Source organism: Geotrypetes seraphini, chromosome 3 (assembly GCF_902459505.1).
Source record: "Geotrypetes seraphini chromosome 3, aGeoSer1.1, whole genome shotgun sequence".
In the NCBI taxonomy this organism is placed as follows: Eukaryota; Metazoa; Chordata; class Amphibia; order Gymnophiona; family Dermophiidae; genus Geotrypetes; species Geotrypetes seraphini.
Window position 1 is genome coordinate 161781579 of NC_047086.1, and position 12536 is coordinate 161794114.

The 12536-nt window shown below is 43.7% G+C and overlaps 1 protein-coding gene across 4 annotated transcripts in view; it reads left to right on the forward strand.

The window, feature by feature from the left end:
- Positions 1–12536, forward strand: part of PEX3 (peroxisomal biogenesis factor 3) — a 132818-nt gene that overhangs the window by 111771 nt on the left and 8511 nt on the right. For all 4 annotated transcript variants that reach the window (XR_004538814.1, XM_033938215.1, XM_033938214.1 and 1 more), the window contains exon 10: positions 11888–12010. Coding sequence is in view for 3 of the 4 variants with exons in the window: in XM_033938215.1 (XP_033794106.1) it covers positions 11888–12010 (123 nt within the window). In the remaining variant the exon portion in view is untranslated. The remainder of the gene's footprint in view (positions 1–11887; positions 12011–12536) is intronic.

Consider the following 12536-nt stretch of genomic DNA (forward strand, 5'->3'; position numbering starts at 1 on the left):
CATTGTTGCTAAGGAAAAGTACTAATGAAGTAAAATTAATCAGAAATCATGTGACTTGAATAGAACCAATAGAATAATGTTGAAGCATGCAATTTGTAAATGGATTGTAATTGGAAGATGTGCCAACTAAGTATGTTTAATAATGAATTAATTAAGATGTCATTATCCCAATAAAATGGCTAATCACCTGCATTCGAGAAGCCTTTCTGACGTCCCATTATTCAGAGGATGCAGAAACACTTCTCAAGGCCTTGAATATTAACTACACTTTTGTGTTGGAATTCTTTGATATCCTCTGAGATAGAATTAAGAACTGAGGGATATATTTAAGAACTGAGGGGCATGTATGTAGCCTGTCCATATAGGTATTTAGACCAAACACTATCACTTTAAATTTTTAAGGAGGTGCCTATATCGTGTGCATGCCTGGTACCTTCCCCCCCTAATGTCGGCTCATGGAACCTGTAGTTCATATTTTTCCATGGAGCTGAAAAGCTGTGCCTTCAGTGTTCTCTTCAGTGCTTCAAACTTCATTTTTTTGGGTGCCTTTCCCATTTTTATTTCTTTTAGTCATACTTTTTTGTTTTTACAATTTTCCTGTATTTCTACCGACTTTGGCTTAATTTGGTCAACTTTTTTGTTTTGGGCCTTCAGGCTACTTCGAGCCCTTTTTTCTTCCTGGGAGCATCACTTATTTTCAGATTTTTTTTTCATTCGAGCTCTCTGGGTCATTGAGCCTTTGACTTTGCATTGGCCATTTTTTTCTCCAGGTCAAAATCAGTAAGAAATGCTGTTGATGTAATGAGACCATTTCGGACTTTGATCTGCATAATTAGTGCCTTGATCCTGAACATCGAGACATTACTGGTGTACTCTGTCTCCGTACACAAAAAGAGATCATTTAAAGCCTGCAAACTACAATTTGAAAAGCTTTTTTATACTCTGTCATCAATGTTGAGCATGGCTGGGAATTTGGAACCTGACATTCAACCTCCTATGACCCTAGCATCAACATTAGTGCTGATGCATCTTTTGCATTGAATTGTGGGAGTATTTATTGCTGCTGCTGATGTACATATTTTATGATGTTATTATTTTGTATGTAAGTTTGTAACCCGTCCTGGGTAAGGGTGGGATATAAATGAGTAAACAAACAAACACCGCTTCGGACTCCTTGCAGCACTGGATATCAAAGGACATTGCATGTAAGAATGCTAAGAAGCACAAACATTCTTCTCTATATGGGCAAACCACTGCATCCTCCCAAGCATCAGCTTCATCAGTGCATAGTAGTGCTGCCCGATTCACGATTCGAATCGGTTCACCAATTCACTTTGGGTGAATCGATTCGAATCGGTTCAAAACAAAAAAAAAAACGGCTTCCCGATTCGTCTGACCCTCGCCCCCTAAAGCAGGAGCGGCAGCTGCCGCACCTGCTTTAGAAAGCCAGGGGGGAGGGTCAGTCGGGAAGTGCTGATGTCGGCTTCCCCCCCCTGGCGTCCGGCTTCCACCCCCTTGGCCTTCCGCTTCCCCCCCTGGCCTCCCCGCACTGTTTACCTTCCAGTTGGAACAGCCTGCAAACAAGATTGCGGTGTTAGCGATCTTAGTACCACTTCGGAGCTGTTTCCTCCGTCGCGGTCCCACCCCTGACGTCAGAGGAGGGGCAGGACCGCTACGGAGGAACCAGCTCCGAAGCGGTACTAAGATTGCTAACATCGCAATCTTGTTTGCAGGATGTTCCTGCAAGGTAAACGGTGCGAGGAGGCCAGGGGGGTGGAAGCCGGACGCCCGGGGGAGTGAGCAGTCCTTTGGGATGGGACAGGCAGGCAAGCCTTCAAAGGGGGGTAGACAGGTCTTCAAGAGGGGGACAGGCAGGCCTTCAGGAGTGGGATAGGCCTTCAAGGGGGGAGGCAGGTCTTCAAGGAGGGGGACAAGCCTTCAAGGGGGGAGGCAGGCCTTCAAAGGGGGGACAGGTCTTCAAGGGGGGGAAAGGCTTTTGGGGGGAGGCAGGTCTTCAAGGGGGGAACAAGCCTTCAAGGGGGGAGGCAGGCCTTCAAAGGGGGAACAGGCAGTCCTTCAGGGGTGGGATAGGTCTTCAAGGGGGGACAAGCCTTCACGGGGGGGAGGCAGGCCTTCCAAGAGGGGGACAGGTCTTCAAGGGGAGAAAGGCCTTTAGGGGGGACAAGCCTTCAAGGGGGGGAGAGGCCTTTAGGGGGGACAAGCCTTCAAGGGGGGGAGGCAGGCCTTCACAGGGGAGATAGATCTTCAAAGAGAGGACAGGCAAGCCTTCAGGGGTGGGATGCAGACCTTTAAGGGGGGGGAGACAGGCCTTCAGGGATGGTGGCACAGGCCTTTAGGGGTGGGGTGCAGGCCTTCAGGGGGGACAGACCTTCAAGGGATAGAAATACACGGAGAGAGGGAAGGGGTGGTTCAAAGAGATGTGCATATGCCAGACTTTGGGGAAGAAGAAATGGGTCTGAAAATAGAGAAGAGGGATAGAGATGATGGACAATGGGATTTAGGGAGGGAAGGAACAGAAAGGGAGAGAAGTTGGACACAAGGGATGGTGTGGAGGGGGGAATAGAGCTACTGGATAGGAAGGTAGTTGGGAAAAGAAAGGGAGAGATGGTGGACCCTGGGGTGGTGGGGAAGGAAGGAGAGATGCTGGATGAAAGGGTAGTTAAGAAAAGTGGATCTGTGGAGGGAGATGAAAAAAAGGAAAGATGCCAGACCTCCTGGGGAGGGAAGAGAAATGGAAGGGGAGGACAGAGATGGAAGATGGATGGTTAGCAGGGAGAAAGAAGAAAGAAGGAGACCCTGGCAAGTAAGTTATCAGAAGACAACCAGCGCCTGCGACCAACAAAATTTACAAAATTTGAATAATGACCAGACAACAAAAGGTAGAAAAACTAATTTTATTTTCTGTTTTGTGATTACAGTATGTCAGATTTGAAATGTGTATCCTGCCAGAGCTGGTGTTAGACCGCAAACGTGAGCTAGGATTTAACAGAGAGAAAAAGTATTTTTGTTTATTTTGTTTACACCACAGCACCAGTGTGGTTAGGAGAAGGCAAAGGGGGTGAAGAGGCTGTAAAATAAACCCACTAGGATGTTTGAAAAAAACAAAACAAAACACCCAATTGGGCAGGAAAATCGAATTGAGAAACCAATTCAATAGGCTGAATCGAATCAAAGTTTTTTTTTTTTCCTTAATCAGGCAGCACTAGTGCATAGTAAACGTCAATGCCCTTCTGATCGTTTTCCATCCATCCAGGTGTCTCTGCAGAGGCATACCTTCAGTTTGAGGTCTCCCTGTATCAACTGGTACAGCAGGCTGCTTCCATTCTAGAAACATAGAAACATAGAAAATGGTGGCAGAAAAGGGCCATAGTCCATCGAGTCTGCCCATTCCAAGTACCCGCCCCCCTGAATTTACTCCCTTAAAGATCCCAAGTGAGCATCCCATTTTCTCTTAAAATCCGTCACGTTGCTTGCCTCAATCACCTGCAGTGGGAGTCTGTTCCAATGATCTTTCGGTGAAGAAGTACTTTCTGGAGTCGCTATGAAACTTCCCTCCCCTGACTTTCAGCGGGTGCCCTCTGGTGGTCGAGGGTCCCACGAGACAGAAGATATCATCTTCCGACTCGATGCGACCCGTGATGTACTTGAACGTTTCAATCATGTCTCCCCTCTCTCTTCGTTCCTCAAGTGAATACAGCTGCAATTCTTTTAGTCTTTCTTCGTATGTCAGATCCTTGAGTCCCAAGACCATCCTGGTGGCCATTCGCTGAATTGACTCGATCCTCAACATGTCCTTACGGTAATGTGGTCTCCAGAATTGGACACAGTACTCCAAGTGAGGCCGCACCATGGATCTGTATAACGGCATGATGACTTCAGGTCTCCTGCTGACAAAACCTCTACGGATACAACCCATCATTTGTCTTGCCTTGGAGGAAGCCTTCTCCACCTGATTGGTAGCTTTCAAGTCGTCACTAATGATCACCCCTAGATCACGCTCTGCCGTGGTCGCAGCTAAGGTCTCATCATTTAGTGCATAAGTTCTGCGCGGATTTCTCTTGCCCAGGTGCATTACCTTGCATTTTTTAGCATTGAAGCCCAGCTGCCAAGTCGTTGACCATCTTTCCAGCAGCAGTAGGTCCTGTGTCATATTATCAGGTAACAAGCTTTTGCCTACTATGTTGCAGATTTTGGCGTCGTCGGCGAACAGTGATACCTTTCCTCTAAGTCCATGCATCATATCACTTATGAATAAGTTGAATAGAATCGGGCCCAAGACCGAGCCCTGCGGCACTCCACTGAGCACGTCCGACGCTTCTGATGGGGTACCGTTCACCACCACCCTCTGTAGTCTACCACTTAGCCAGTCTCCAACCCATGTAGTTAGAGTGTCCCCCAATCCTGTCGATTTCAGCTTGTTCAATAACCTTCGGTGTGGGACGCTATCAAATGCTTTGCTGAAGTCCAAATATACCACGTCCAGTGACTCTCCGGCATCCAGTTGTCTAGTAACCCAGTCAAAAAAGCTAATAAGATTGGACTGGCAGGATCTACCCTTGGTAAACCCGTGTTGGTGGGGATCAAGTAGGTTTCCTTCATCAAGGATTATGTCGAGATTCTGTTTGATCAGAGTTTCCATGAGCTTACACACTATAGACGTGAGACTCGCTGGCCTGTAGTTTGCTGTCTCTGTTTTGCAGCCTTTTTTGTGGAGTGGGATTACGTTGGCGGTTTTCCAGTCCAAGGGGACTTTTCCTGTGCGTAAGGAAAGGTTGAAAAGCACAGATAATGGTACCGCTAGGACTTCACTTAACTCCCTGAGCACCCTGGGGTGTAGGTCGTCCGGCCCCATGGCTTTGTTTACTTTGAGTCTCGATAGTTCGTTGTAGACGCTACTGGGCGTGAATTCGAAGTCTTGAAACGGGTCTTTCTGGTTATCTCCCGTCTGAATCTGTGGACCATCTCCCGGTGCTTCACACGTGAAGACTGAGCAGAAGTAATCGTTTAGCAGTTCTGCCTTGGCAGAATCTGATTCTGCAAAGTTACCGTCTGCTTGCTTCAGGCGTTCAATCCCATCTTTGTTTTTTTTCCTATTACTAATATAGCTGAAAAAAGATTTATCCCCTTTCTTAATGTTACATTACATTACATTACATTAGGGATTTCTATTCCGCCATTACCTTGCGGTTCAAGGCGGATTACAAAAGGTTAATTTAAAAATACAGAGTTACAATGATTAGCTAGAGAGGTAATTTGTAGATTTTATAAACATTAACGGGTTGTTGAGGGTGAGGTGGTTTGTAAGAGAATTAATAGTTGGTCATAGTGGAGGTTCTTTTGTTGTTGTTAGTGCAGTAATGGGTAGATCAGATGTCGGTTTTAGAGTTACTAAGAGGTCGTGATGTTATTGCTTCAGGAATTTCTTGAAAAGTGTGGTTTTTATTTCTTTTCTGAACGTCCTATAGTCTGGGGTGGTCATCAGAAGGTTGGAGATCTGGTTGTCTAGCCTTGCGGCTTGAGTGGCTAGGAGGCCGTCGTGTAGTTTTGTTCTTTTTACTTCCTTGATTGGGGGGGGTATGAATGGGGAGTGTGTTCCGTGCTAGCTCTTCCTCCATTCTGTCTCTTTTTGTACTGGCACTGTCTCTTCAAGAGGAGATAAGGGCTATGCTCACACGAGCTTTCGGGGCTACTGCAGATTCTGACTTTTACAGGCTTCCATGCCTGTCTCAGCCCAACCCAAGGATACATCAAAGCATCGATCAAGGACGAGCATCAGAGTCAGCAAAGGCCCACTCAACACATACCTCGTCTTCGAAGGAAGATTTATCTCCTGTATCGCCTCAACACATAGTTTGCGCTCTTCTTGACACACACTCCCTTATTCTACGAGGGAGTATTTTGAGCAGTCTGACTCAGACATCTTCAACTCAGGTGAGGAGTTACCAGAATACTCTGCAGAAGACTCCTGTGGTATACCTTCAGATCCTTCACTTCCTTCTCAACAATGCACAGCTCCACCTGAGTGTCTCTTACAGGCTTCATAAGGCAGGTGGGGAAGGCTTTGCCCATAAAAATGGAAACGGAGGAGGAACCTTTTTCAGAACTTTTTGAATTCCTTGACTTTGAAACACCACCAAAAGAGTGCATTAAGGTACCTTTACACAAATCATGAAGGATACTTTATTTAAAAACTGGGAGACTCCCTTATCAGTCCAAGTAGCTCCTAGAAAAATAGACACAATGTAGAAAACACTGATATGTCCTGGATTTGACAGAACTTGACTTCACTATTCACTTGTAGTTGAGTCTGCCCTCAAGTGCACACATAGCTCAAGTACCTACACTTCCATTACTTCAGGCAGAGAAGCCAGAATGTTAGACTCTTTTGGCAAGTGCGTATTCTAGTCATCTATGCTACTTAAACAGGATTTATGATCTACCTGTTTTATGTTCTTGTATTTTAAATCTTTCCTAAAACACTTTGAAGAGTTCCTTCTTCAGGATAATTTAAAGAAATTTCAACGATTATCTAAAACTTGTTCACTATTAGAAAGTTCATGGCTAGAGCAGCTTTTGATGCTTTCAATGTTTCATCCAGAATATCTGCAGTGGCCATCGCAATGCACAGGTTGGCCTGGCTTCGAGTTTCGGAACTGGAAATTTCAGTTCAAGAATGCCTGTCCAACATACCTTACAAAGGGGATGACCTGTTTGGAGAAAAAAACAGAAGAAGCTGCCTGCAGATAAAATTTTTAAAAACACACATATACTATAACATCTTTGTCTACACTACACACCTCTTAATTATCATCCAGAAGATATTCTGCTTCTTCCAGATGTTCATATTACAACACTAAAAGTTGCTACAGCCAACCTTCTTCCTCACTCAAGGCAACAGAAACTGCAGAAATCACAACCTCAGTCTCAGTCCCAGTCCAAACGGCAGTCGTCCTTTTGACTCCTTACTAGAGAGCATTACCAGTACTTCCCTAATTATTCTTCACAACCTTCCCATAGGAGGCAGACTAATCTATGTTCACCAGTGATGAACTCTAATCACATTAGACTAGTGGGTACTTTGGGTCATCTCTCATGGAAATGCCCTTTGCTTGCTCAGAAAACATCAATACCACCCACCAAGAGAATCTCTCTTCACCTGCCTCTAGAAGACCATCCTTCTCCAGCTAAACACAATAGAACCTGTACCTCTGTAGGAGAGGAGCTAAGGGCTCTGCTCCAAGTATTTTTTTATATCAAAAGACACAAGAGGCCTTCAACCAGTTCTAGAATTCTGAGACCTCAGCAGATACTTGATGAAAGTGAAGTTCTGCATGGTCTCTCTAGGAACATGTCTCTCTGCATGTCTTGGAAAAGGAAAGACTGGCTTTGCTATCTAGATCTCAAGGAAACCTACCTGCTCACAGAAAGTATCTCCACTTTCGAATGGGATCTCAACACTTTCAATATAAGGTCCTACCCTTCTGATTGGCCTCAGCCCTGTGTTTTTCCTATTTAGACTGGTTGATCAAGGCTTCATCATTGCTACTAGCTCAGCATTCCATCAACTCCACAGTTTGTCTACTGGAGCTGCTGGGTTTGCCATCAACTATCAGAAGTCACACCACCCTTCTCAGATCCTCGAGTTCATAGGAGCTTTATTAGATACTACTCAGGAATGAGCTTTTCTACCACAGCAGAGTCAAAAGTCTGATTCACTTGTACTACACAGTCTCTATCCTTTCATGCATTTCATGCCATGCTATACCTTCTGGGACAAATGGCACCACAGTACACGTCACCCCATTTGCATGTCTTCACTTCAGAATCCCACAGTGGACCCTGTCGACCCAGTGGTCTCAAGCCATGGGACATCTGTCTGCTCCAATCCAAACATCCTCAGACCTCCACCACTCCCTCCAGTGGTGGATGATTCATCACAACCTTACTTGAGGATTTCCCTTTCAGCCTGCTCAACACCACAAAGTCCTAACCACAGAACCTTCAATGTTAGGGTGTAGAGCTCATCTGGACAGCCTCCACACTCAAGGACTATAGTCTCATCACAAACAAATTTTCCATATCAATCTTTTCAAACTCTGAGCAATTGGCAGTTCTCTCAAGACATTCCAACAGTGTCTCCTCCAACAGGTAGTACTCATGCAAACTGACAATCAAGTCACCATGTTCTACCTGAACAAACAAGGTGGCACAGGATGTCACCCTTTATGCATGGAAGCAATTCAGATTTGGAATTGGGTGATTACTTACAGCATTTTCCTCAGAGCAGTTTACCTGGCGGGGAAGCAGAACGTGTTGGCGGACAGATTGAGCAGACTTCTTCAACCCCATGAATGGTCTTTCAGCATGAACATCCTATATCAGATTTTCTACAAATGGGGAACTCCAGACATAGATCTCTTTGCTTCCCCCCACAACTACAAACTTGCACTCTTCTGCTCCATTCGCTTAGAGTCAGATGCCTTCCTCCTCCATTAGACAAACAGATTCCTCTATGCATTTCCACCAATCCTTCTTATCGGGAGGACTCTACTCAAACTTTGCTAAGATAGGGGCAGGATGATTCTCATAGCACCTCATTGGCCTCATCAACCTTGGTTCTCACTTTTTCTACAACTCTCAACCCAGCAGCCATATCACTTGCACCCATTCCCCATGTTGCTAACACAGAGCAAGAGATCTTTCCTTCATTTCAACCCTCAGTCATTAGCACTTGCAGCTCTGTATCTTTCACTGACCATGCAAATGCCTTCACCCTTTCATTTGCAGTCTCTGCTGTTATTGAAGTATCCAGGAATCCTTCTACTCAGTGCTGTTATCATTTTAAATGAATCAGGTTTTCTGCCTGGTGTATGCTATATTCTCTTGAACTTGTCACATGTCTACTCCCATCCATGCTAGACTACTTTCTCCACCTTTCCCATTGTGGCTTAAAGACTAACTCAGTTCAAGTACATCTCGATGCTATCAGTGCGTTTCATACTCCCTTGGACAAGAAACCTCTATCTGTTCATCCCTTGGTATGCAGGTTCATGAAAGGACTTTACCATACCAAACCATCTATCAAGCCTCCACCTGTTATATGGGATCTTAACATGGTACTCTCTGCTCTTTGAGTCACTTGCTCTTTCAAACTTCTCACTTGAAAAGTAATTTTCCTCATAGTTCTCACATCTATATGTCATGTGAGTGAACTTCAAGCATTTGTATCAGATTCTTCCTATACAAGATTCCACCATGACAGAGTAGTCTTTTGAACTCACCCAAAGTCGTTTCAGAATTCCACCTGTTAGTCTGCTTGTTTTCTTTCCAACGCCATGTTCCCATCCAGATGAAGCAACTCTTCACACTTTGGACGGCAAACATGCATTTGCATATTACCTGGACTGGACCAAACCTCATATAAGATCTTAGTTCTTTGTGGCTTTCTACCCTAAAAGACTTGGAGTTCCAGTTACCAAGAAAATCATCTCCACTTGGCTAGCAGAGTGTATCTGACTTCGCATTTACTCAGGCTGGGCTAACACTGCAGGGCTGTGATATAGTTCACAATGTCCAGGCCATAGCTGCTTCGGTACCTCATTTCTGCTGTGCATCTATTGAGTTCAACAACCTTATAAGGCACTGTTTAAAGTCTTATTCCTGGAATTGTCACCATATAGCATAAATCCAATATCAAATTCCAAGCTTCCAACCTTTAGAATATTCTTTCTATGTTACTCCTTTAAATCCTTAACTGATGTTACTACTTCTGTTTTAGCCATAGACCTCAGAAACACCCCTCCTCCGTCCCATAAAGGTTATCTCATAACGGGGAGATTCATGCGTAACCTCCTCATCGGTCAAGGCTTAAATTTTTAATGGCTGATGCTCAATAATTTTATATTTATTTTGAACACTTTTTATACTTTAAAACGACTAATGAAGTTTATGTACTTATCTTCAAAAGTGTTGCTGTACATAGGCTGGTGGACCCAACATGTATCGCTGCCGCTTCGTCAGGGATCCACTCTTGCCGTTAACCACCATCCCGCATAGAAGCTTGTATCCTAAGAGTCTATGCGGGATGGTGGTTAACGGCAAGAGTGGATCCCCGACGAAGCGGCAGCGAAACATGTCGGGTCCACCAGCCTATGTACAGTAACACTTTTGAAGATAAGTACATAAACTTCATTAGTCGTTTTAAAGTATAAAAAGTGTTCAAAATAAATATAAAATTATTGAGAATTAGCCATTAAAAATTTAAGCCTTGACCGATGAGGAGGTTACGCATAAATCTCCCCGTTATGAGATCATAACCTTTATGGGACGGAGGAGGGGTGTTTCTGAGGTCTATGGCTAAAACAGAAGTAGCAACATCAGTTAAGGATTTAAAGGAGTAACATAGAAAGAATATTCTAAAGGTTGGAAGCTTGGAATTTGATAGTGCATCTATTGAGGACATCTGCAAAGCAGCTGCTTGGTCCTTAATTCATACATTCACCTCTCACTACTCTAGAACAAAACTCCAGAAGAGAAAGTTGGTTTGGGCAAGCAGTTTTGCAAAATCATTTAACTTTCTGAGCTCCAACTTTCCCTACAAACCACTAGGGTTTCACCAGGCTCCTAAATATTTAACCTCTTACAGAGACATGATCCTGGCAGCTTGGAGGTCCCACATTTGAGAATATTATACTACTTGTCCTCGGAGAAAAGATACTTTCCTGTTTCAGGTGTTCTCCAAGGATATCAGGTACAACCCACCTACCTCCTTCAGTTGGCTTCTTAGGTTTTTTACTAAACTGCAGGTCTCATGAGCTGATGTCAAGTCGGAAGGCACTGGTGCACACATGGTACATGCACTACCTTAAAGACAATGCACGTGGTAGTGTCCATACTGGGTTCTGTGTATGACATCACCCATATGTGAGAATATATTCCTGCTGTCCTCAGAGAACACCTGCTACAGCCCAGGACAACCATAATGCAGGTGGTATCAAATGTCAGGGTAAAGAAGTATATTTTTAAAGTTCATTTTAAAGTTCTTGAATGAAGATTCCTTCTAAAGAGATACTGAAAGAGGGAAGGGTAAGAAAAAATGTTGTACATCTAGTAGGCTCAAGCTGTACTTGAGGGATAGAAGTGACAATTGGGGTTTCTGATTGAGAGCATGGAGAATAACTAGGAGCATAAGGGAGTAAGTAGTGCAAATGAGTAATATGGTATACCTGTATAAAAGTCTGATATGTAGTGTTTTGCCCATTCATCATGGCTGAAAATATGTAGACTTAGATTTGCTTCAAGCTCAGTACCCACTTACCCAGTTAAATTCAGTAGCTGAGATTGGTAAAGCAGTGTTGGATTTAGAATAGTACTATACCTGCATCACAGATGTGCTGTAATTCATCATGTGCTGCCATCCTGTATGCAAATTTATTAAAAATAGAACACACTATTACCCAGCATTCTTTTGTTTTTAAAAGATCCTTTTGAATAGTTAAGACTTTATTTGAACCAAAATGTCTGTCTTTGAATGTTTACATAAGAGCATAAGAATAAGAACAAGAACATAAGAATAGCCAAACTGGGTCAGATCATGGGTCATTCTAGCCCAGTTTCCAGTTTCTAACAGTGGCTAATCCAGGTCAGAAGCACTAGGAAAGTGGATGAGGGGAAAATATATGTCTCAACATAAATAAATAATAAAGATATTATGTTTTTTTGGGTTAGTTTTGTAATTGATTACAAGTCACATCACTGTGGTTGGTTTTGCAAGACTTGTCTGCTTTTAAATTCCTGCTTTTGCCTGGTTTGAAGATTTTTATTACTTGATTTTATAGTTATTGCCCTGTTTTTTGTCTCTCTACAGTCCAGATTTCAGCACAGTTTTGAATACATGCGTAAACAAAGGATTCAGTCGACTTCTGGACAATATTGCAGAGTTTTTTAGACCTACTGAACAAGACCTAAATCAGAGCAATTTTATGAATAGGTAAATCCTCATTTTACATAAGAACATAAGAATAGCCTTACTGGGTCAGACCAATGGTCCATCAAGCCCAGTAGCCCATTCTCACGGTGACCAATCCAGGTCACCAGTACCTGGCCAAAACCCAAGGTGTAGCAATATTCCATGCTACGAATACAGGATAAGCAGTGGCTTCCCCATGTCTTTCTCAATAACAGACCATGGACTTTTCCTCCAGGAACTTGTCCAAACCTTTCTTAAAACCAGCTACGCTATCCGCTCTTACCACATCCTCTGGCAACGCGTTCCAGAGCTTAACTATTCTCTGTGTGAAAAAAAATTTCCTCCTATTGGTTTTATCTGATGTAGAAGCTGTGAGGAAAGATCAGTTATGAATGATACTGTGGAGGCCAGTGCTGTGTCCAAAAGAAAGGATCCCTTCCCTCTCCAGAAAAAGTGTGTTCTGTGATTTAGAGAGTTTGAGGTTTGGGTGAATAGAAACACTGACAGCAGAATGCACAAAGCTCCGACAACATGATAATAAATACCG